Genomic DNA, 22,317 nt, shown 5'->3' with positions numbered 1-22,317 from the left:
CTCAAGCAAAGCCAGTTAGGGTCTTCCCTGAGATTTGCCACATCTGTGCTCTGATAGATCACTTTTTCTTTGGTGTCCACAAACCATGATGCTGTAGGCCTGAGGTTATTAGCAACATCTTTCCAACTGTGTGACATGATCCAGGTCACAGAGGAAAGCATGACCAGAGATAGACATAGGGACAGAGCCCTGAGGATACCAGTTGATCTACTGGACCCAACCATGCCTGAATCCTGATCTACATGTAAACGTCCCAGCTATGTGAGCTAATACAGTCCTCTTGTTTTAGGTTGAACCATATGAAACTGTCATTCATCAAATATATATAAACATTACTGCTAATATTCTTTCTATTTAATTTGCAGGAAAATGCAACATATCTAGAGGCCCAAATTTTAGGAATCCGAGGTTCTCTGAGTCCTAGAAATGACTACCAAAAAGTCTCTACATTTAAAGAACCAAAAAGTGTGCATGTAGAATTTAATTTACAGAAAAATGGATTCCAAATGGTAGGATCCGACCTGCTAATACTCAGGAAAAGTATTCGGGAGTTACTGGAGCAGCATTTCCCAAAGTATATCCCTCAGTACGTGAGTCTTTCAAGATGCTTCTCAAAAAAAGAGTTTATTGTCAAAATGATGGAGAAATATTACACGCAATTGTATTGTTTTCAGGGATTCACAATGTGTATTACCACACTGAAGCATCTAAAAAGTCCCACAGTAAAATACATCAATGTAATTTGCTTTAAGCTAAGGCTTCCCAAACTAATTTATTCACAGAAACCACATTTCTCCCCAACACAGTAGCATCCCATGAATTATTCCCAGAAGCGTATTTTGAAAAACACTATCATAGAGTATTGTCAGCAAGTCCACAGAATGTTAGGAGACAGGGTTTTGTAAACCAGCAGTGCTCAAAGTGTGGCCTGAGGACCCAGTGGATTTGTACGGCTCTTTCGGGGAGATCAAGAGATGAAACTATTTTCCTAGCAATTCTAAGATGTGATTTGGCTTTTTCACTCTCATTCCACTGCAAGCATACAGTGGCGTTTCCCAGAGGGTAGGTGACATGTGATATCACAAGGGGCTGAGTGGAGAAGCAGATGTGAGAACCCAGCTGTCTCTTATTAAACTAGACGTTAAGGAGATTTACCAAAAAATGTAAAACGATGCCACTCTTCTCATTCAATGTTTTCTTTTTTTAAAAAAATGGTTCTAATGTAATAGAGGCTTGAAGGAAGACAGAATATTTATTTATTTTTATTTATTTATGGCTGTGTTGGGTCTTCGTTTCTGCGCGAGGGCTTTCTCTAGTTGCGGCAAGCGGGGGCCACTCTTCATCGTGGTGCGCGGGCCTCTCACTGTCGCGGCCTCTGTTCTTGGGGAGCACAGGCTCCAGACGCGCAGGCTCAGTAATTGTGGCTCACGGGCCCAGTTGCTCCACGGCATGTGGGATCTTCCCAAACCAGGGCTCGAGCCCGTGTCCCCTGCACTGGCAGGCGGACTCTCAACCACTGCGCCACCAGGGAAGCCCAGGAAAACACTCTTGTTTCCCTTACTGTACTCAGAAGTGTGCAGCAACACTTCTGACACCAGATGTCAGGGTTTCCACAAACCAAGCAATTCTTCGATGCCTGCTGACTGTCTGACACTAACTGCAATTAGCGCAGACTCATGGGTTCAGGACTTATTCCCATAAGGCTGACCCCTCTCCCCCCACTTCAGGTCCAGTGACAAGTCCTGCTTGTCACCTGTGCTTCTGACTGATGGGTGTAGATCAGGGTTCCTGCATCCTGTCCTTGGGCTCAATGATTTGCTAGTATTGATCACAGAGCTCAGGGAACTGCTTTCCTTACTAGATCAGCAGCTCATTATGCAGGGATACAACTCGGGAACAGCCGTGGAAGAGACAGTAGGACAGTCCCCGGGGGAGGCGCCGGGGACTCCAAGCCCCTCCAGGCGCGTCATGCTCACAGCACCTCCACATGTCAGGAACTCAGGAGCTCTCTGGACCCCGTGCTTCAGGGGTTTTTACGGAGGCTTCCTCACGTAGGCACGATCGATTATTAACTCTCCGGAGAACAGGCGGTGGGGCTGAAAGTTCCAAGCTTCTAATCATGGCTTGGTGTTCTTAGGGAGCAGCCCGCACCCAGGAGGCCACCAGGAGTTGGCTCGTTAGAACAAAAGATGCTCCCATCACCCTGGAAATTCCACGGGTTTGGGAGCTCGATGTCAGACCATCCGATCATTCGGGAAATTAAAGATTTTAGGAGACCTGTGTCAGGAACTGGGGCAGAGACCTATATATATATAAATTTTTTTCTTATTATTTCATAGGACATGAGACCCCAAAGTTTTAAAACTGCTATTCTAAATAAATCCCTTCAGGGGAAAATGAAGCCCCAAGGGGCTGGGGCTTGGACAGGAGAGCATCATTCAAACTGAACCCAGATCTTATGATTTCTGGTCCCGAGTCTTACTATAACCCCACGCTGCCTAACACACCACTGAGCGTGGAACACCACCGAGCCAGACCCAAGATATTTGACGTGGAGAGAAAATGGAAACCCAAGAGAGAACTGTTATCCTATGCTCCACAGCACCTCCTGCTTGAGCCCAGAAAGCATCGCAGGGGTGCGGGCTGAGCCCAGACAGGGCAACAGAGGGAGGCGGATGCAGGGCAAGGTCATGCACATGACGAGCCTGGAGAGTAATCGCGGGTAGAACGTCCGGCAGCAAGTGGGTCCACAGTTTACATTTACGTATGTGTGAGCGTGTGTGTGTTATTACACACGTACATGTGTGTATGTATATATATTGGACTGGACAGAATCGATGTCCCGTATTAAACTTTAGATAGAATAACACTTTGATTCAAAGTTTTGCTCAATTGTCAATAAATAGAGTTATTCTTTGAGCAGGCATTGCCTTAGTTAGTGTTGGGAGAGCCGCCCATCTGTGAGGAGGTGAGCTTGGAGGGCCGGGTCCAGGCCAGCGCCCAGCTGGGGGCGTGTGTTTGTCAGCAGGGCCCCCTCTGCCCCTCTCACCCTGATGCTGGGGAGTCCGGCCGTGGGCAGAGAGGAGACCTCTTCAGGGAATCTCACGCTGTCGCAGGGCCTCCAGGGACCCTGACCTGCCATCTGCGAGGGGTGTGTCAGGGCTCCACACAGTGCCTGGGCTTTGTTTTCTGTTCCGGTCGGATGACCCCTTGGGGCGGCTGTCCCCTGGGAAGGCCGAGTCGTGGCTGCTAATGGAACAATCAGGAACTTAGTCATCTCATAGGAGCCTGAGGCCACGAGACACGGGACAGACAGGCCTTGCGGGGTTCTAGAGGGAGACAAGGGCCGTGCCATGGATGCCAGGAGGGTGGGCACAGTCTGGGGACGATGACTCCCAGTCCAGGAGTGCCCAGAACGGGTACAGAGAGTGGGGAGGAAACTAGACCCTCAGCTCTGGCTCAGATGCCTTTAAGGCCAAACTGACCCAGAGCTGTTCGGGTAAAAGCAGGTGCAGGAGAGGGAAACCAGGGCCTGCGTTCTGCCCCGAGCCCTAGGGCTCCAAACGCGGGCAGGATGAAGAGTGACAGTCCCGCAAGGAAGCAGCAGGACTGGCCTCCTCTGCTAGACAGAGCCTGCACCTGAGGTTGCCTGGCCTCAATCCAGTCCCAGAACCCGAGCCGCAGCCCCGCTCACTCCCCAGCTCCCCCAGGCCCTGCTGGCATGAAGGTCTGGCCCCAGCTCGTCTCTCTGCCCTCCCTTCCCATCACATGCCCTGGGCTTGAGCCAAATGGAACCCCATGCCCCTCCGCTACGGGCCTCCTCCCAGCCCATCTCTGCTCCGCTACCCCCGCTCCACTGGGGACACCATCCCCTCACCACCCTGCTCCTGTGTTCTGGGCCAAACCTGGCCCACCCTTCCTGGTTGGATTAACTTTCTAAATTTGTTAATTACCGTGAATTTAGTGGCTTAAAACAGCACGTACTTGGGACTTCCCTGGTGGTCCAGTGGTTAAGACTCTGCACTTCCCCTGCAGGAGGCATGGGTTCGATCCCTCGTCGGGGAACTAAGATCCTGCATGCCATGCGGCACGGCCAAAAAAACCCGGAAAACACGCTTATGACGTCCCATTTCTGTAGGTCGGAAGTCCTACCCAGGTGTCACCGAACTCAAGTCAGGGTGTCAGCAGGGCCTCCAGAGGAGAGTCTGCTTCCCGGCCTTTTCCAGCTTCTAGAGGACACCACATTCCTTGGCTCGTGGCCCCTTCCTCCACCTTCAGTGTCTTTGACCCCGCTGTTGTCCTCACACCTCACATCTTTCTCTGACCACAACCAGAAAAGCTTCTCCTCTCTTAAAGACTCACCTGATTAGACTGGGCGCACCTTGATAATCCAGGGTCCTCTCGCCATCCCAAGGGCTTTCACCTAATCACACCTGCAAAGTCCTTTTTGCCACGTAAGGTGACATATTCACAGGATCCAGAATTAGGATATGAACATCTGGGGCGGGCATTATTCTGCCCCGCACTGGCCCAGCTCTGGTAGCCCCCGTGACCTTCAAAGCATCCTCTCCACCTTCCGGGCTGACTTGGCCCATGGGCCTCTGTAGATCTTCCTCTCCACAGCTTCCAGCACCCTGGATTGTAACGGCTTGTTGATTTGTCATTTTCCTGCAATAAATGTCAAGTACCATGACAGCAGGGGCAGGGTCTCTCTTGTCCACTGATATATCCTAGCAACTAGCACAGAGCTGGACGCGTAGTGTTCCAAAAACACTTTAGTGCAGAAACTCTTCTACAGAATTTAACTATATTAAATTACCTTCTGGTTCCATGCCTTCTCTACAAGACACATCTTGAAAGCAGGGTTCACATGTGGCTTGTCTGTTGTGTCCCCTGGGACGTCTGGACAGTATTCGGCACACGCTTGTGGAATTGGATTGAAGAAAGAGGTTCAGCCTCCTCTCAATGGCCTAGCTCTTAAACGCAGGGCCCACGGAGGACGTGTGGGAACGAGGCGCACTGGGTCAGGTAGGGCTACCTGGGAAAAGGTTCTGGAAGAGAAGCGCTTGGGGCAGAGGTCTGAAAGAGATGCAGGCTGAGGGGGTGATGACATCCTGCCAAGAGGACTCATATGAGCAAAGCCAAGTGTGGGAGACAGCTGGTGCGGGTAACCAGAGCTGAGATGGGAGGGCCAGGGCTCGGACACCAGGTGGAGGGGTCTCGAGTTGATGCGATAGGGTGCTCGCAGGGATTACAGAGCAGTGAGCGAGGTGCTGAAAACAGGATTGGATGGAAGACAGGATGGAAGCAGGAGGACAGAGTGCAGTATGCCAGCAGGGCAATGATGGCTGTCCCTTAGGGTCACTGGCATAGACTCGAGGTGGAGCCAGGAGAGAACAGAGTCAAAGATCATTTGATGCACACATCCTTGCATTCCTGAGAAGTGCAGGATGATGGCGCACGGAGGAAGCTGGGAGGCCTCGCTTCCATTTTGTGGTGAAGGTGGTGAGACCAGGGCTTCCCTGGTGGCGTAGTGGTTGAGAGTCCGCCTGCCAATGCAGGGGACACGGGTCCGTGCCCCGGTCTGGGAGGATCCCACATGCCGCGGAGCGGCTGGGCCCGTGAGCCATGGCCGCTGAGCCTGCGCGTCCGGAGCCTGTGCTCCGCAACGGGAGAGGCCACAACAGTGAGAGGCCCGCGTACCGCAAAAAAAAAAAAAAAAAAAAGATGGTGAGACCAGCACTGGGTACCTTTAGTGTCAGGTGTCAGAGGACCATGAGCTGAAGGTGACCGACTCGGCCCTCTGCTTTTGTCCCCAAGAAGGTCTCCACTGCCACATAGGAGGTGTATGGGGGGGAGGGAGGGTGCCTTTCCAGTGCCTGAACTGTCCCTTCTGCCCCCACGGGACAGGCATCCTCTCTCTGTCCCAGCCTGTTCCCCAAAGCAGCCACTCTGACCTCCAGAATGAGCTACGGTCTCCATTGACAGAGCCCCCACTGTTCCAGGTGCTTTGCACATATAGATTCGTTATATCCTGAAAGTAGGTCATATTATCCCCATTTTATGGATGTGGAAACCGAGGCTCTCTAAAGGATAAGCCAACCACCCCAATTCTCACAACTAGTACGAGAGGAACCAGGATTGGTGCCCTGGTTGGCCTAGGGCCAAAGCCCACAAGCTCTGTGTGCCACTGTGGTACCTCCTGTGGGTCCTCCAGCTGGCGGATTTTAAATCTACCCAATTCAGCAAGCAGGGACTCTGCAGGCGGAGGGGGTACAGGGAGGGACACATATCAGTAGGAGGGACCCAACGATCCCCACAGGAAGTGCCCACCACAATCCACGGTACCCCCCCCCCCACAACGGAATCCCAAAATACCGACTGAAGGGTCTTTGCATCCAACCAACTCCCTTCACACAAGGAAGCAGAGGCGGGAGAGGGGAGATGTCTTCCAGGTAACACCACTGCTTAGTGGCAGAGCGGGACCAAAGCCCAGGTGTCTTCACCAGGGTCGGTGCCCTAGACTCGGACGACTCCTCTCTCTTTCCTTTGCAGCTGGACCGAGCTCACCCCTGCCCCTCAGCGGCCCGGACCTCCCCCGCCCCCCGCACATCCCGCCCCCATCTGCCGGGTCCAGAACCAGCACCAGGGGACCAGGCTGGGAGCTGCGGGGCGCACCCTTCACGGGCCCAGCCCGCCCCTCGCCGCCCCGGTTCCTCCTCCTGCCGGGGAGGGGGAGGAGAGGTGGGGCCGCCCTCTGCAGCAAAGATGCGACTCAGATAACATCTCCAAATTGTGGATCTGCTTTTAGCGTTATTGTTGTTACTAGCTTATTGTTTATCAAGTGCTTTCTCTATAAAACGGCAAGACTGAACAGTTTAGGCCCGCTCCGAAACCCTGGATTTTGAATACAGGGAGGAGGGAGCTCGGCGGTGGAATTCTGCGGCCGTAAGGAGGCCACATCTTCCCAGCTTCTCGTTCGCTTGCAGACGCTCCCTTTTCCTGTATGGTAGGGTTGAGAAATGCCTCCCTCTCCCTTGCGCGGAGCCTCGGCGCCCATGCGGAGGCGGGCCTTGTTGCCTTGGCGACATCCCCAGCAGCCAATAGAAGCTGGAGGGGCGGGTCCGGCCAGGTCCTGTGCTGCCAAGGCGGGGTTCGCAGGTTAGCAGGCGTGCGTTGGGGGAGGGCTGCGGGGGTCGCGGGGGTCGCGAGGGCCTTGGGGTACGGGGCCCGCGGCCTGGCTGTGGGGTTGGGGCTCCCAGACTTCGCACCCCAGATTCTCCCTCGGCCGGAAAGGGAGGAGCTGCGGGCGGTGATGAGGGAGGGCGGAGGAACGCGAGATGGGGGTCGCTGGCCGGCCTTGTCCGACGGACCCGAGGCCCGTGGCCCCGCCCAGGAGGCCCCGCGGCCCGGCGCGCCAGGTGGGCTGTGGAAGTCGAGGCCTGGGGGAGAGGGACGCGCCTTCGCGGACCAGGCTTGGAAGGCCCAGGACCCCGGGCCCAGCTCCCACCCGCTTACCATGCCCGAGCAGGGCGGTTCGCTCCGGGGCCGAGGGTGCTGCGTGGCCGCCCGCCCCTTCTCCGCCTCAGTATTTCTCTTCCAGGTGGGCGGTCTTGCCGGCCCCGGAAGTCTGAGAAGCATGAAGCTCCTGTGTTTGGTGGCCGTGGTCGCAAGTCTGCTGGTGCTCCCAGCCCAAGCCAACAAGGTGCAGCTCCCATGCGCGACCACCCTGCCTGCGCCCCGGCATCCCGGGGGGGCTACTGCTCCAGCCCGGCCTCTCACTCCCCTTCGGGCCGTGCCGGTGCATGTTCTCTCGGCCCTAGGCTGCAGGCCTCCAGGAGAGGGGGCGTCTGCGGGGCACGCGTCTCGATCTGGCACGCCGGAGGTGGAATTCCGGTCAGGGTTCTGTGTTTGGGGAAGTTGTCTAAGTTCTCAGTACCTTCTTGCTTTGCTCTTGGGTGCCTACTGCCCTAGTCGGAGCTTCCAGTAGCCCAAGGAGTGGGCGTAATGTGAGGAGTGTGAAGTCTGCACAGATTGCAGGTTTCTGGGTGGAGGGGACCCACCCCCGAGCTGGGACTCGAGGTAACTTCCATTCCTTAGGGGTAATGGCCCGGAGCTGGGTTTGGGTAGGTCTCTGGAATTCGAGATTATGAAGGTCACTGAGGCTTTGAATCGGACTGAGTCTCGGTTTGTTTCCACTTCCTCCTGGGAATGCTAATTCGAATGCAAATTTTGTGTTGTTGTCTCTGACCCATTCCAGGGAGGGAGAATTTCCAGAGGGGTTGCTTGAGTGTTTCCATGGAAGCGTCCACTTTTTCTGGTTCACCCCAGCCTTCTCCTTCCCTGATCCTAACCTAGGAAGTTGGAGGTGGGGTTGGGGGAAGAGGCCAGCCGCCAAGACTTCTGGACCCGGGTACACACACAGGTGTGAGGCCCAGAGCAGAGGACTGCCACCTTGCTTGCTCCTCCCCCAAGCCCCCTACCTGGGAGCGGCAGCCCTGGGTGTGGCAGCCCTGGGTAGCCTGTGAGTATCATTCGCGCTCCCAGACAGTTTCTCGAGGACCCTGTGATGTAGCATCCTTCCTGCAGAAGTCGTTCCTGCTGAACTTGGGCATGGGGGCAGGTCAGGAGCGTTCATATGGTCACCTTGTGGAACAGGGAACTGAAAGTGCAGAGTCTTGCTAGAACTTGAACCCAGGGGCCCTGCCCACCTGATATGTGCTTTCTCTCGCAGAGTTCTGAAGATATCCGGTGCAAATGCATCTGTCCACCATATAGAAACATCAGTGGACACATTTACAACCAGAATGTGTCACAGAAGGACTGGTAAGGCATTGCCCAGGCTGGTCCTTGAGGTTGTGGGTGTTGAGTGGGGTTCACGGACCCCTGGAGGATAAGCTTGCTCTCCCATTTCTATGGAGAACCTTACAAAGGAATGTTTTGTCCCTGGTCACACAACCGATTAGAAATAGGGTCCGCGTGTCTTTAATTCCAGCTGAGGGGTTCCTGGTCAGAGGAGTGGATTTTGATTTGCTTTTTTTTTGGTACGCGGGACTCACTGTTGTGGCCTCTCCCGTTGCGGAGCACAGGCTCCGGACGCGCAGGCTCAGCGGCCATGGCTCACGGGCCCAGCCGCTCCGCGGCATGTGGGATCTTCCCACACCGGGGCACGAACCCGTGTCCCCTGCATCGGCAGGCAGACTCTCAACCACTGCGCCACCAGGGAAGCTCTTTGATTTGCTTTGATGTGGGTGTTTGTTCATATCTGCAAAATGGTAACAGAGAAGGCGGGAGAGGTAGACATTAGAGCCACATACCGGGGGATCTTTCGCCTACTTGCGTGCGCTTGGCGAAGCTCTGTTACATGCGTCATTTGATGCCAGTGTCTAACCACCTTGTAAGGCAGTGGGATGGGTTGTGTCCCCATTTTATAGCTGCAGAGATTGAGGCCCAAAGAGAATTTACATTATACTCCTGGAGTCTTGAATTCTGGATGCCTCACTTCAAGAAAGAGAGAAGTAATCAAAAAATCATTCAGAGAAAGGACATCAGCTTGTTGAAGGCACGTTTCAACATGCTCTCCTGGAAAGAACGGTTTAAGGAATAATAGTCTGAGAAGGAGAGGACTTGGGGACACACGCAGCTGAGAGGGCAGGAGAGGGGCTGGCGTGCTCTGAGGCGCACCGTGTGGTTTGGGTGTAGGACTGGGGCCAGCGAGGAGAGCTCCAGGGAACCAGATTGAAGTGAGTTGAGGGGGCATTTCCTGTGCAGGCCCTTTGAGGAGCAGGGGCGCCTCATCCCGGAGGGCTCTGAGCGCAGGTGCGGTGATACCTGCATCTGATCCCCGTGGAGCGGTTACGCCACACGGGGGAGCCCAGGTCAGCGTTGCCTCTACTTGGTCAGGTGTCAGGATCACCAGGTGGGCTTTGAGAAAATACAGAGTCCCAGCACCCCGTCCGCCATGATTTTTGGGTTCTTTTTTGTTGTTGTTTTTCCCAGCTTTATTGCGATGAATCAGACATGTGGCGTTGTATAAGGTTACGTGATTTGATACATGTATCTATTGTGGAACAAGGTTAGACAACACCTCCATCGCCTCACAGGGTAACCATGCAGGTGTGGGTGTGGTAGAACATTTAAGATCTACTCTCTTAGCAGCTTCAAGTGTACATAATTGTTAACATGTATTGTTAACGATAGTCACCATGCTGTATGTTAGATACCACCCCCCACCCCCCCGCCCAAGATTTTGATTCAGTGAATATGGGGGTTGGGGCATGGCAGAAGCTTTTTCTTAAATAAGTGATTGTTAAATAAGTGATTGTGAAGCAGTTGGTCCAGAGCAGCATTTGGGGGTTTTGAACCTGTCCAGCTCCGAGTGTGTGATTTTTCTGAGAACCCGTCTGGTTAGATGCGGACTCTGGATCGACCCTGCCTGCCTTTCAATCTAGCTTTGCTCCTTGTTCATTGTGAAACAAGTTACTTAATCCCCAGTGTATTCAGCTTCTTCATCTGTAAAGCGGCGGCAGTATTTTGAGTATTAAATAAGAGTGTGTGTGTGTGTGTGTGTGTGTGGGCTCACGCACACTTGTGCAATGCATGTACAAGTGAGTATAGCACTTAGAACAGTTCCCAGCACATGGTGAGGCCGTATGAATGTCGGCTGACAGTATTAGTAATGTATATTGTTATGCCTTCCTAGAGGCCACGAAGAGGCCAACTTACGCCACAGCCCAAGAGGGAAGCCCCAGCTTCCTTCTGTCTTTGCCCGTCCTGATGGAGTTACAAAGCCCCAGGACCTGGAGCCCTGGGGAAGCCCCTGTGACCTCCTTGTATCTTGTGGTTACAGTTCAAATAGCGTCAGGAATAAACGACTAGATTGTCTCAGCCCGACACCAGCTACATCCCTCAGGCACCCCCACATTGTACCAGCACTGTCTCTGCACTGGGGCCAGAGTAAGGCCCCAAGCCAAGCGTGGATGCCACGGAGGATGGAGTCCTACCTGGACCTCTCAGGCTGTGGCTTATCTCCTTCCCCTGGGAAGGCAGCATTGGGGGGCTGCCTGAGGAACAGTTCCACGAAGGCTGGTGGGTGGAACCTGAGGCTGGGATATACACCCCAGGGTTCTGGGACCCAGTGACCCTGGCCTGTCAGGGAGGGGAGGCATCGCAGGCTGCCTGGAGCCCTGCAGGGGAGGGGTGGGGCCTGACCCTGTGATCCTAGACCTCAGGCCAGGGCCAGAGGAGACCAGGTGTGTCCTCAGGCCGCTTCCGCATGGTCCCTCCACTGCGAGGAGGACACCTGGGCCCTCCCCTGGTGGAGGGGTGTGAAGCCAGGGTGTCTGAGCGGCACAGGCCACGTTCCCGTGTTGCAGGCGCTCTGCCGTCTCATGCTGGGGGTCCTCGTGCCTGTGAGGGGCAGAAACCCCGACACCTTCTCCCTGATGGTGGAGCTCCCGAGGAGTGCACTAGAGAGACAGTCCCAGAGCTGGCTGGTACAGTGTCTCTCACACTTTTAAAAATACAGGCTTCAAACAAATCTGTTTTGGAAACACATTGTGTAGAAGTCAGGACGGCCCCCGCTGAGCAGAGCGACTGGGGCCCCTCCCTCCCACCCTCTGCACAGAGGGCCCTGGGGTGCCCCAGGGAGCACATTTTGAAGGACGCTGATAAACACACACATGTCCTCACATGTCCATGACGACACCGAGGCCCAGAGAAGTTACACGCATCACCTGCAGAAGGCGGAGACTTAACCAGCTTGCCCTCCGGTAACCCTCTCCCCTACGGCGCTATCACTGATCCCCAAAAAGGGACACGTCACGGTTTCACTGATTCTCTGGGGAGAGAACACATCCCTGTGGGGAACCCACACGTCCCACTGGTGCACCAGAGTGACCTTCCAGACCCAGGGAGAAATCTGGCCCTCAGAGGCTGGTGGAGGCCCCCGGAGAGGGGACGCCCCAGGAGTGATGCCCCAGTGCTGGGTGTGGACCTGGCCCTGTCCGGCAGCCCCTCCCCGGGCAGGGCCTGAGTTCCAGCAGGGAGCCACGTGCCCAGCGCTGGAAGTGGGGTCATCAGAGGTTCAGGTCAAATCACACCCTCCACATACGGACTTTTAGGGGGAGCAGAGGCTTGTGGAGGACATGCCAGCCCACGCTGTTGGCGCCTCTGCCAGAAACCCCGCCTGAGCCTCAGGGCCCCTGGGACAGCCCGGGCCAGAGCTGGAAGGGCCTGGAGGGTCATCCGGCGCCACCCCTGCAGCTCCCAGAGGTGCAGCTCCCAGAGGAGTTCGGGCCCAGGGCACCAGGCTCCTGGTGGGAGGGCCCGGCTGAGAGACAGCAGTGGGAGGGGATAGGGAAGTGGGGTTCAGAGATGCTGAAGACGGCAGTCACTGGCTTGTGGTGGATCCGTGGGTCAGAGGAGGCCTGGCGGAGGCGCTGCCTGCCACGGGGACAGACCCTGGACCCGAGGGACTGGGGTGGGGTGGGGGTGGAGTCTGTGCCGCTGGGACACTCACCCGGTGAGTCGCGGAGGGCCAGGGCCTCAAGAGGCTGTGGGTTGGGAAAGGGGTTCCGCCAGCCTGACCCCTCAGAGACCCTCCCCTCCCTGGGGAGGCCCCCGGCTGCCCCCACAGCCCTCTGTCTGTTGCAGCAACTGCCTGCACGTGGTGGAGCCCATGCCGGTGCCCGGCCACGACGTGGAGGCCTACTGCCTGCTGTGCGAGTGCAAGTACGAGGAGCGCAGCACCACCACCATCAAGGTGCCCGGCGGCCGCCCCGCCCCGCCCCTGCGCGGCCCCGCCCCACCCCCTCTTCCTGGGGGGCCTGCGTGGCCCCGCCCCGCCCTCCGTCCTGTCCTGTTTGCTTCTGCAGCGTTGCTCGGGGCTGGGGGGCTGGCTCGAGGCTGGCCTGGTCGCAACCCAGGGACCTCCTTCCCACCCCGCTTGGGGCCGCTCTCCCCTCTGACGCCATCACACTCGCGGGGGTACCTGGGAGGGGGGGCTGAGACCCCTTCCCCCACGCTTCCCGTCTTCCTCTCCCTTCTCGCCTTCCGTTTGTTCAGTAGACATTTCCGGGGCTCCTGCTGTGTCCCGGGCACCGTAAGGGATGATGGAGCGGAGGTAGCCCGCCCTCCGGAGCCTGCAGTCTAGTTAAGCTTCCAGAGCTGCGGGCCTGGCAGGATGGCCATCAGACGCCCCCCTTGCTTCCCCTGAACCCCATTCTCATGGGCATCAGTGAATTCAGGGGAGGTGGTGGAGTGGCCACCAACACACAGTGAGGACATGGAGAGGCCTGATCCCTGGTCCCCTCCAGGCAGACGAGCCCCCAGCACCACCACACCCCAACCAGGGCGAGCCTGGCCGTGCTTGCGGATTTCCAACAGAAGCCTCTCCTGGTCCAGCTCTTAAGCTTATTTCTGCGTGTCTGGTGAAGGGTCTGGAAATAGCATCAGGAAAGAACCCGCAGGAATTTGGCAGCAGCCCTGAGCCTGCCCTCGGGCTTCCCTTTCGAGGTTCTTTTGAAGGGGAAGTGGTCCTCACCGCTGCCCTCCCTGCCTGGCCCATGGTGCCCATCCTGTCCCCTCTGACGTGGAGACGGTTGCCTGTCCACCCTCCCTATCATCACCCCTTCCCCTCTGAGCTTATCCACTGGCCCCACGCTTGGGGGACCAGGTCCCCAAGACCTTAGATTGGAAGGGACTTCCTGACGTGGGGACCTCATCAGATACATCTTAATCCCCCAGTTTCCCTGTAGTCCTTGCTAAGAGACCAGAGAGAACCCCCTCCAGCTTCAGCCCCCCCCCCTTCCTGGGGTACAGGCAAGAGTTCTGATCCTTCACCCTGGCTGAAGATGCCCCAGTCAGGGAGGCGTGTGGTCCAGCTGGACTTGGCTGTGGACTAAGCTCGGCTCCCGTCACAGCGTAGACACGGGGCTAGGGTCGCCAGCGACAGATGGCAGTTGGGGAGCAGAAAAGGCTTAGGAGTTGCAGTCACGGCAAATCTGGGTTCCAGGCACATCCACCACTTGGTATTCTTGGGACTGAGGGTGATGGCGTGGCCTGGGGGGCTCTGCATCAGGTGAGTGTCAGCCCCTGGGGGACATTTGGAGATGGACTGTGGCCCCAGTAACTGTGGTGTGTTACTGACCGTGGAGGGCAGTGTCCTGGGGAGTCCTGCCTAAGGTGCCCGGAGTACCCACACTGGGAAACATCTCATTAGCTTCCTTGACTGTTTTTCCTGTAAAACAAAAATGACTGCAGCTTGGGAGGCTCTCCAGGCCTGTAATTCTGCCCCAGCCTCACCTCCTGCTGTGACTGACGGTGGGGGGGGGGTGTCTGTGGCCGCGGCCTGTCCCCTCTGCCCCCTGAAGGTGACTCGCCCTCTTGGGACTGAAGCTCCCACCCCGTCACCCTGTGCTGCCCTCAGCAGGGCTCGGTTCTCCCCGCTCTGACGGGCGCTCCCCCTGCCCCCGTCTGGCCGGGCAGATTCCCCTCCCCGCTCTCCGCTCCTGGGGGCGCCTCATCTGTCATCTTTGTGCTGCCAGAGAACTGGTGGCTCTTGTGGGGTCCCGACCACCGAGGGTACAGTCAGCAAAGGTGGGGTGGGTCGTTCTCCGCGCCCGCGGTCTCCTGGCCTGTCTGCAGGCAGCACTCGGGGCCACACTGCCCGGTGAAGACAGACTGCAAGGGAGGGGAGCGGCATCCCGCGGGGCAAGCTGGGTCCCTTCCGCTCGCAGGTCATCATCGTCATCTACCTGTCGGTGGTGGGCGCCCTCCTGCTCTACATGGCCTTCCTGATGCTGGTGGACCCTCTGATTCGAAAGCCGGACGCCTACACTGAGCGGCTGCACAACGAGGAGGAGAACGAGGTAGCGGCCCCTCCGCCCAACGCGGCGTCCCTGGGGCCTCGGCGGGCGGTCTTCCCCTCCCCCAGCGCTCCAGTGGCTCCTCTCCCGTGTGGTGTCCTGTGCGTCACCCGGACCGCAGTGTCTCCTCAGCGGGGGCAGCCTTGAGTTTTCCCTGATTGGCATCAGCAGCTTCAGTGCACGGGTCGGGGAGCCTCCTTGTCGCCCTGCATTCCTAGCAGAGGGCCAGTGAGCCCGCCAGGCAGCCCCATGTGGGTGCTCAGAGCTTGGTGTCAGGCTGACGGTGGACTTGGAGAGTGTACCCGGAGAGTCAGGGGAGCCCGGGGTGGGACACAGGAGGCGCAGGCAGCTCTGTGGGAGTGAAAGGTGGTGTGTGTCGTGCAGAGCTGTGACGGTGTCAGGGGCTCCTGGCCTGTGCCCCTCGAGCTCGCCCCCTCGGGCCTACACAGCCGCCACGTGTGCCCGAGACAGCAGTGAGGGAGGAGGGGTGCCCCAGAGGGTGGCATCTGCGGGCAGGTGGGGCTCAGGACGCTTCCTGCCCTGGGGACCAGCTGCGCGCAGGTGCGGAGAGCTCGGCCTCACCCTGGTTTACGTAAAGCCGGGGTGGAAGGACCACAGCCGGGAGGTTAACACGTGTAAGAGGGACTCTTCCTGCAGGGACACAGGTGAGCGAGGTGAAGGGGTGAGTGGTCACTAGAGCACCAGGCTTAGGCTGCAGCGCCGGCCGGCTGTCGCCCTTGAGAGCATCTCACGTAGCGGGTGGAGCTGGGAAGGGCAGGTTCCTGCCAAGAAGAGGGGCTGGGGCTCAGACCTCAGCGTGAAGCTGCCCGGCCGGCCGCATGGGGCAGGCGTGCACACGGCCAGGGAGGGAGGGGGCCTGGCCCGTCCCTGGACCCCATGGCCCCTCGGGGGTGGGTGCCCCCAGCCTCCTGCTGACACGCGCCCGGCCAGTGGCGCTGGGGCTGGGAGGCGGGCATGGGGGGGCCGGCAGTTGGGTGGTCTCTCTGCCCAGGAGAAAATCTCGCACGCCTACCTGGTTATTAACGCGCGGTAACAGCGGCTCTGCTGGGGGCAGAGCGGCGCAGGTGAGTACCCCGTGATTAGGGGATGCGTGCGGTAATTGCAGCCCTGGCTGGGGAGCGGCTGAGAGATGGGCCATGATTACACGGCTCCGCGGCCTCCCCGGAATGCGTGCCACCTGGCTGCGGAGCCCGAAGGGAGGGCAAGCCGCGCGGCTTTTTATGGGCCCCGCCCTGGGCACCCCGGCTCGCCCCGTCCCTGTTTCTCTTCCTCCTGACGTACTCAGGTCCTGCAGGTGCCCGTGTAGACAGACGCACAGACCTCGGGCCCGCCCTCAGGGGCAGAGCCCCCGGTCAGGCATGCGGGATAGAAGGCTGTCAGGGGAGGGGCGGGGGAAGCTGGGGCTGACTTTTCCTGGGTGTTAGTGTGGGAAGGCTTCCTGGCAGCGGGGCTCTTCGTGGTGGGGCGGGGCCGCTTAAGTGCTGGGGCCCCTGGAGCTGAGTGGAGCGGAGACCGCGGTGGCGCCCGGGCCTGGGGCCGGCAAGGGGAGGAGGCCCTGCCTGGCTGAGCTGAATCTCTGGAAATGCTCTGAAGAGCATTTCCCTTCAGAGGGGTGGGGCCCCCCCGGGGCGGGGGACTTAGCTTTCACCCCAAGCGGAAGAAAGTCAGGCTCTAGGCCTGTGCAACCCAGTGGCCTTGAGAAGGCTCCCCTCCACACCCCAGGAGTCGGGGGGTCGATCGCATCCCAGCATGGGGGCCCTTTGGGTCGTCCCCCCATTCCTGTAGCCGAGAGCTCCTGCCCTGGGGCTCGAGGACAGAGAGGAAGGGGGCCTGGCCCACCGCGCTGAGGAGATGAAAGCCCCGCTCCCTCTGAAGGTGCCAGCCGGCCCGGTGGGCCCCCGGTGCGGGGCGCTGCCTTTCCTGATTCCAGCAGCATCAGGACTAATCCCCCGGCTCAGACGCCCTTTGAAAGGAGGAAGCCAGCCTTTTTGCTGGGGCAGAAACGGCAAACAGAGCTGTGCTAGATGTGTAGGTTTGGCCCCTTTTGAAGAGAGAGAAGGGAGGGTTCCTACAAGGCTGTGGGTGTCTGTGGGCCTCAGCTCTGCAGGGTCCCCTGAGACCACAGCCCACTGGGCGGGAGTGGGGGAGAGAGGGGTGTGCAGGAGTGATGGCAGCCGGGGACCCTCCCTTCCCAGGGCGGTGAGGAGCCCAAGAGGGACAGGGCCCTCGTCCCCCTGAGCCCAGAGCAGGAAGGGGGACGAGGAAGGGCAGGGCTGGCGGACGTCTCTAGAACGGCCATCAGGACCTCGTGGCCCAGCCGTTAGCAGCGTGGCATTGGGATTGTGATCCTGGGCCGGAGTCCCAGCTCTGCACTCGCTGTCCTGGTGTTTAACCCTTTGGTTAGTTTTCCAAGTCTGAGCTCCTGTCTCAGCGTGGTTGCTGTGATGCCGTGGGGCCCTGACCTGAAGGGCCGCCCTCGCTGCAGGCAGGAAGGCTGAGGGATGGCGGGGCCAGAGGCCGGGGGCAGGGAGGCCAGGCCAGAGGGCTTGAATGTGGGGCTCGGGAGACACGGGTCCCAATCCTGTGTGACCTTGGGCGGCAGAGCTGCAGGTGAGAGTCCCGTGGCCCATGAGCCGGTCTCGTGAGCCTGGGGATAATCCAGGTGCAGCACAGAGAGCGCCCGGCGCCCAGGGCCGCTCATCCTCAGGCCCGTCCAGCCCCGGTGGCAGGCGCCTCCCTCCTGGTCGGCAGGGCTCCCCCTCCTGCCCTCGCTGCCCAGAGGCCCAGCTCAGGGGGTAAGAGGGTTGGAAGTGGTAGCATCTCTCCTGTGGCAGAGCGGGTGAGGACCAGGCCCCGCTCTGAGCGTTTCTAGGACAGGCGTGGCGTCTCTAATACCCGTTAATCAGACTATTAGCGGTGGAAGCGCAGAGCCTCTCAGCCGCAGCTTTCCCGGCTTAGGACCTGTTTGCCAAGACTTTACATGAAGGAAAAACAAGTGGTCCTGTGGAAATGCGGTGAATTCCAGCTGTTCCTTCACGCGCTGCTCTAGGCTCCCTCTGCTTTCCCTCCAGACACTCCCGATGGGACAGGAGAGGCGCTTTTCCGCCCCGCCAGGCCTGCCCCCAGGCTCCCAGGAGGATGAGAGTGTGGGCAGGCCGGCGGGGAGAGAAGCCCCTGTAGCCCCGGAGCCGGGATAGCTCGGTCCTGGGGGGCCGACAGCCTCCCACGGGGGTCTCCAGTGCCCCCTCACCTAGACGGCCACGCAGAGGCTGGTCCTGAACCGGGAAGGGACGATCTGAAAAGTAGCGACACCGGTGACCTTTCAAGGGCAGGTTCCCCGCTCCTGCCTGGGGGCTCCGGGAGTGGGTCTCACACTGACAGTTGCTGTGAATTGAGCGCCTGTGATCTGCCAGGCACCGCTGAACGCTGTGCGCCTACCGTCCCCGAGAAGACGCTCCTGCAGGCTCCATCCGTGGGTGGGAAGCAGGTTCAGAGGACAGGGCATCAGCCAGGGTCGTGCTCCAGGTCAGAGCCCAGGTGCAGAGCCGGGTGTGATGCCACAGTCATCTTCCCACCGTGAACTGCTGGGGAGGAAGGAAACTGAGCACCCCGCGGGCTCCAGCTTGACAGCAGTGTGCTGAGGACGTTACACGTGTTACTGTATGTAACCTTGCCGTACCCCGCTCCTGGGCATAAACCGTGTGTCAGGGTGTGGGGTGCCACCCACGAGGTCCTGAGTCATGACCAGCACTGAAAACTGAGATGGAGCAGGGTAGAGGGCGTCAGGGGGCGTCATGCTGAGTGTTGTGTGTGCGCGTGTGTGTGTCTGTGTGTGTGTTTAGAAAAGCCTGAGAAGACCGGGTTTACGAAGTTGAAGCTTGGGGAAATCAAGTGGCTTGTCGGGGACACACCGCCGCTAAGTGGCCGAGGCCGGGAGAAGGGGGCAGCTGTAGAGCCCAGGGTCCTGGCTTCGAGTCTGATGCGCCGGCACCTGCCCCTGAGGTGCTGCCGTGGTCCTCGTCCAGCCTGGCAGAGCGGGCTCCCTCGGGGTCCCGGGCCGAGGGCTCCCGGGCCGAGGGCTCCCTGGGGGCAGCGTCCGTCTCTCACTCACTCTGGGCAGAGCTCTGGGCGGCAGTGACGACCTGCCAGCCTCACCGCCCGCCGCCCCCATCCCCCGCCCCTACCTCCCCAGCCTGGCAGCTGCATGGCGACAGAAGCTGTGCCAGCTCGGGGCATTGGAAGCAGAGTTGCAGTTGCTGGGCGGCCCTGGGCTTAGAGAGGTGTGCTAATCCCTTAAGAGGTGTGTGGCACGAGATGAGAGGCAAGGGAGAGCTGGGGAGGAAATCCCCCGGGCTGTGGGCCTGGCCCTTGGCTCCAGTTCCCCCCAGAGATCAGGTTCAGGTCCTGCAGGAAATGCATGGGCTCTGGAGCTTCAGAGGCAGAGAAGTGGTAATTAGGGGGAGATGCTGCCTTTGATGACAGCGGCAGTTCTGAGGGCGGGGGGGTGCGGGGGGATGGGGCAGAGCGGGGAGGGCGGCCGGAGCGGCTCTGGCTCTGGAATGGGCACGAAGGGCGAGCTCCCAGCTCCACCCTGCAGACACTGTCCTTTGGGGAGTGAGCTGGGGTCCCAGGCCCGGCCCAGCAGGTCGTGGGGGTCTCCCCGCTGTCCTGGCCGTGGCCGGCAGGGCCGAGGGGTTCTGCAGTCCGCTACCAGCCGTGGGGGCACGTGGTGCCTCTCCTCGAACGACAGGGTCATCGCGTCCTCTCTGCTGACCCTCCGCGCTCCTCTCGAGGGTCAGGAGTGAGTCTGGGGCGCGGCCGGGCCTGACCAGAGCCCCCGCTTCCCAGCCCCCGCCCATCCTGCAGCCGCGGGCGCCCTGTGCTGGATGGGCCCTCGGGGAGGGCTTTGGGGTTGCTCTCCTGGCACTGTTTTCCATGTCAGGCGTTTGAGACAGCCCGGCTCGCGGTGCCAAGCCTCTTCTTCTTCCCGCAACAGGACGCGCGCTCTGTGGCGGCTGCCACCTTCTCCGGGCCCCGGGCGAACACAGTCCTGGAGCGCGTGGAGGGAGCGCAGCAGCGGTGGAAGCTGCAGGTGCAGGAACAGCGGAAGACAGTCTTCGATCGGCACAAGATGCTCAGCTAGGCAGCAGTGCCGCCGGGCCACGGTCAGGGCAGGGCCGGAGGCCACACGGAGCTGGCCACTCTCCCCACTCAGTGCTGCCCTCCGGGTCTCCCCCTTAAAGCCCGGGGCGTTTTTCCTTCTCTCTCTGTTTTGACATGTGCTCAGCTGCATAATCTAGGAAGAGCACTGGGCCCATGGTCTCGGTTTGCCTGCACAGGTGGTCTTCGGGGGGGAGGGCTGGGGGCCTCGGGACTGGAGCGACCCTGTCACCTTGCTCCCTCCTCGCCACCCTCCCGGCTCCAGACCTTGGGAGCTCGGTCATCAGGAGCTGAGTGTGGGACAGGAAGGCACGGCCGGCTTCCTCCCGGCCCGACTCCTCGGCCCTGGCCCGGCCTCACTCCAGCCCTCGGGACGGCTCTTCTGGGAAGGCTGATGCCACAGCGCGGCCGTCGTCCTCAGGGCACACCTGGACGCTGTTCCGGCTTCTCTCCCCCTTCCTCTTCTCCCATCAATGCAGGGAGAACCAAGGACCCTGCTCGCTCTGCCTCCTGGCCCCCGCTCCCACTTCGGAAGCCAGGCAGGGCCCCCCCCACCTCCCGCCCCGGTCTGCAATTGCTGAGCCGTTGGTGGGACCACAGGACCCCGAGGCCGAGTGGTGGCTCTGAGCACCTGGGCTCCTATCCGCAGATTGACACTTGCCCCTGAATTTCATTGTACCAGTGCATGGAGAGGAATGTCATCCTTCTGTTACCTGTAAATCAAGGAAGCCTCCTGAAATTGTCTTGTCTCACTTTGTGGATCTCAAGAGACTTCAAGGACTATGAGTGTTTCACAAGTGGACCCAGAGAGGGGACAGGAGCATTGTCCTTGAGGGGTCCAGGCAGAGAGGCAGGGCCCGCACAGTCCAGGTGGCTGTGGCGGACGGAGCCCACGGGGGGCCTGGGCGGGGTCGCTGCTCCTTTCAGGCTCCATTCCCTGCAGGGGGCAGTGGGTGAACTGGCCCTTAGGAACTACCCTGAGTTTGTGTTTCACCTTTGTGGGAGAGCCCCCTGAGACTCTGAACAGTGTCTGGTGGCAGTATCTTACAGATACAGTACGTGGCGCTCACTGAAAAGCCCGTATGTTTCCCCAAATGAAAACCAGCAGGTACTCAGGGGTGGGGGCAGCCAGGGGAAGGGTGCTGCCAGGAGAAGCTTCCAGGGGCCGCCAGGGCTGAGTCACATCCATCCGTCCGTCCCGGAAGTGTGGCAGGGGTGCGTCCGGGACCCAGGCAGAAACGGGCTTGGCGGCCCAGCTGCGTCTGATGGAATTTCTTCCCGCAGGGTTTGTCCAAGTCAACGTGTCGAGAAGGCTCCTTGTGGAGCCCTGAGCCAGGGTCTTGGTGGGGTGGGCATTTCAGTTTGCAAAGATGTGCCCAAGTTCAGAGCCATATACAGGTACTGAAGGGCACGGGCGGGGCTCCGGAGGAGCAGAGACTTGGGGTTGGCATTGGAAGTGAGCGAGGGACGCAGTGGAGGGGCGAGGTTGACGGGTGCTGGGCCAGTGTGAGGCTTGCGGCGGGTTAGCGGGAGGTACGTGGGCCGCAGGTGGCCGCGCAGAGGACACGGTGCCGGCTGCGCCTCCGCCCTCGTTTGCCCGGCGTACGCTTGGTGCCGGGCAGGCCACCCGCTGCTTCAGAGGCCTCGGTGGGCCGCGAGTTCTTCCACGATGGGGATGCTTTCCAACAGTGGGTAGATGGGTGTGTCGGCTTATCAATCACCAGTCCAGGACTTGGTGTCTCAGATTGCCAGGTACTCCTCTAAACCACCCTGCCCAGGGGAGACCTCGAGTGCTGTTGTTTCTCTGCGTGTTGGTTGAGTCCTGCAGGTGATCTGACCCGTCGGGTAGTCTTAAGGATCTGGTCTGTAGCAGGTAGCTGTTGTTATCTGTAAATAAGCCCAGTATGTGAAAATAAATTAACGTAAAAGGTTAGGAATGATTCTTCAGTGTCTTAAGGACTCAGCCAGTAACTAGCCTCTCGATGTGCTTTGACTTCGCACACACGCTGGTTTCGGACAACTACTCCCGGTGTGCCTCGGTGACCTCGGAGCAGGGTCCCTGCGGCCAGCGCAGCAGAGGCCAGAAGGAGCTGTTCCCCGCCTCACCTGAGAAATAAGTTCTTGTGTTGTGTTCAGAAGTCCTGTTTGTCTCCCATCAAACAGCCACACTGTTCTGCAAGGGTCTGTTCCCACCTGGGAAGAACTTGTTGGGTTTGGCCCTGGGGACCGAGCCTTGGAATTGGTCAAGCGACACGTGCGGGGAACGGGG

General features: G+C 59.2%; 1 protein-coding gene and 1 long non-coding RNA gene across 4 annotated transcripts; one reads left to right on the top strand and one right to left on the bottom strand.

The window, feature by feature from the left end:
- Positions 1–698: 698 nt before the first annotated feature.
- Positions 699–7,575, bottom strand: LOC137220171 (uncharacterized). The gene is made up of 4 exons (XR_010941513.1): positions 7,519–7,575; positions 4,820–4,923; positions 4,363–4,668; positions 699–3,249 (listed from the first exon to the last, which is right to left on the bottom strand). It is a non-coding gene; the product is annotated as an uncharacterized lncRNA (long non-coding RNA).
- Positions 7,011–21,979, top strand: TMEM9 (transmembrane protein 9). 3 transcript variants are annotated; one of them, XM_067729864.1, is made up of 7 exons: positions 7,011–7,161; positions 7,604–7,705; positions 8,735–8,826; positions 12,655–12,763; positions 14,015–14,080; positions 14,739–14,870; positions 19,885–21,979. In XM_067729864.1, the coding sequence occupies exons 2-7, from the start codon at positions 7,640–7,642 to the stop codon at positions 20,029–20,031; spliced, it is 612 nt and encodes a 203-aa protein (XP_067585965.1). In that variant the 5' UTR covers positions 7,011–7,161; positions 7,604–7,639; the 3' UTR covers positions 20,032–21,979. The 3 variants fall into 3 exon arrangements, with proteins under 3 accessions (XP_067585965.1, XP_067585962.1, XP_067585964.1); XM_067729861.1 differs by lacking the exon at positions 7,011–7,161 and adding an exon at positions 7,200–7,421; XM_067729863.1 differs by lacking the exons at positions 7,011–7,161; positions 14,015–14,080 and adding an exon at positions 7,209–7,421.
- Positions 21,980–22,317: the final 338 nt, after the last annotated feature.

The sequence above is a fragment of the Pseudorca crassidens genome, chromosome 2, assembly GCF_039906515.1.
Source record: "Pseudorca crassidens isolate mPseCra1 chromosome 2, mPseCra1.hap1, whole genome shotgun sequence".
Lineage (NCBI taxonomy): Eukaryota > Metazoa > Chordata > Mammalia > Artiodactyla > Delphinidae > Pseudorca > Pseudorca crassidens.
Note: the sequence above shows the minus strand (reverse complement) of the source record. Positions and strands in the feature narration are given on the sequence as shown.

Bases quoted from the DNA above. Each gene is read 5' to 3' on its own strand.
- TMEM9 (XM_067729861.1), top strand. From the start codon at position 7,341: ATGGGGGTCGCTGGCCGGCCTTGTCCGACGGACCCGAGGCCCGTGGCC. The intron at 7,422-7,603 runs GTGGGCTGTGGA...TTTCTCTTCCAG, and splicing joins CCCGCGGCCCGGCGCGCCAG to GTGGGCGGTCTTGCCGGCCC. The intron at 7,706-8,734 runs GTGCAGCTCCCA...TTTCTCTCGCAG, and splicing joins TCCCAGCCCAAGCCAACAAG to AGTTCTGAAGATATCCGGTG.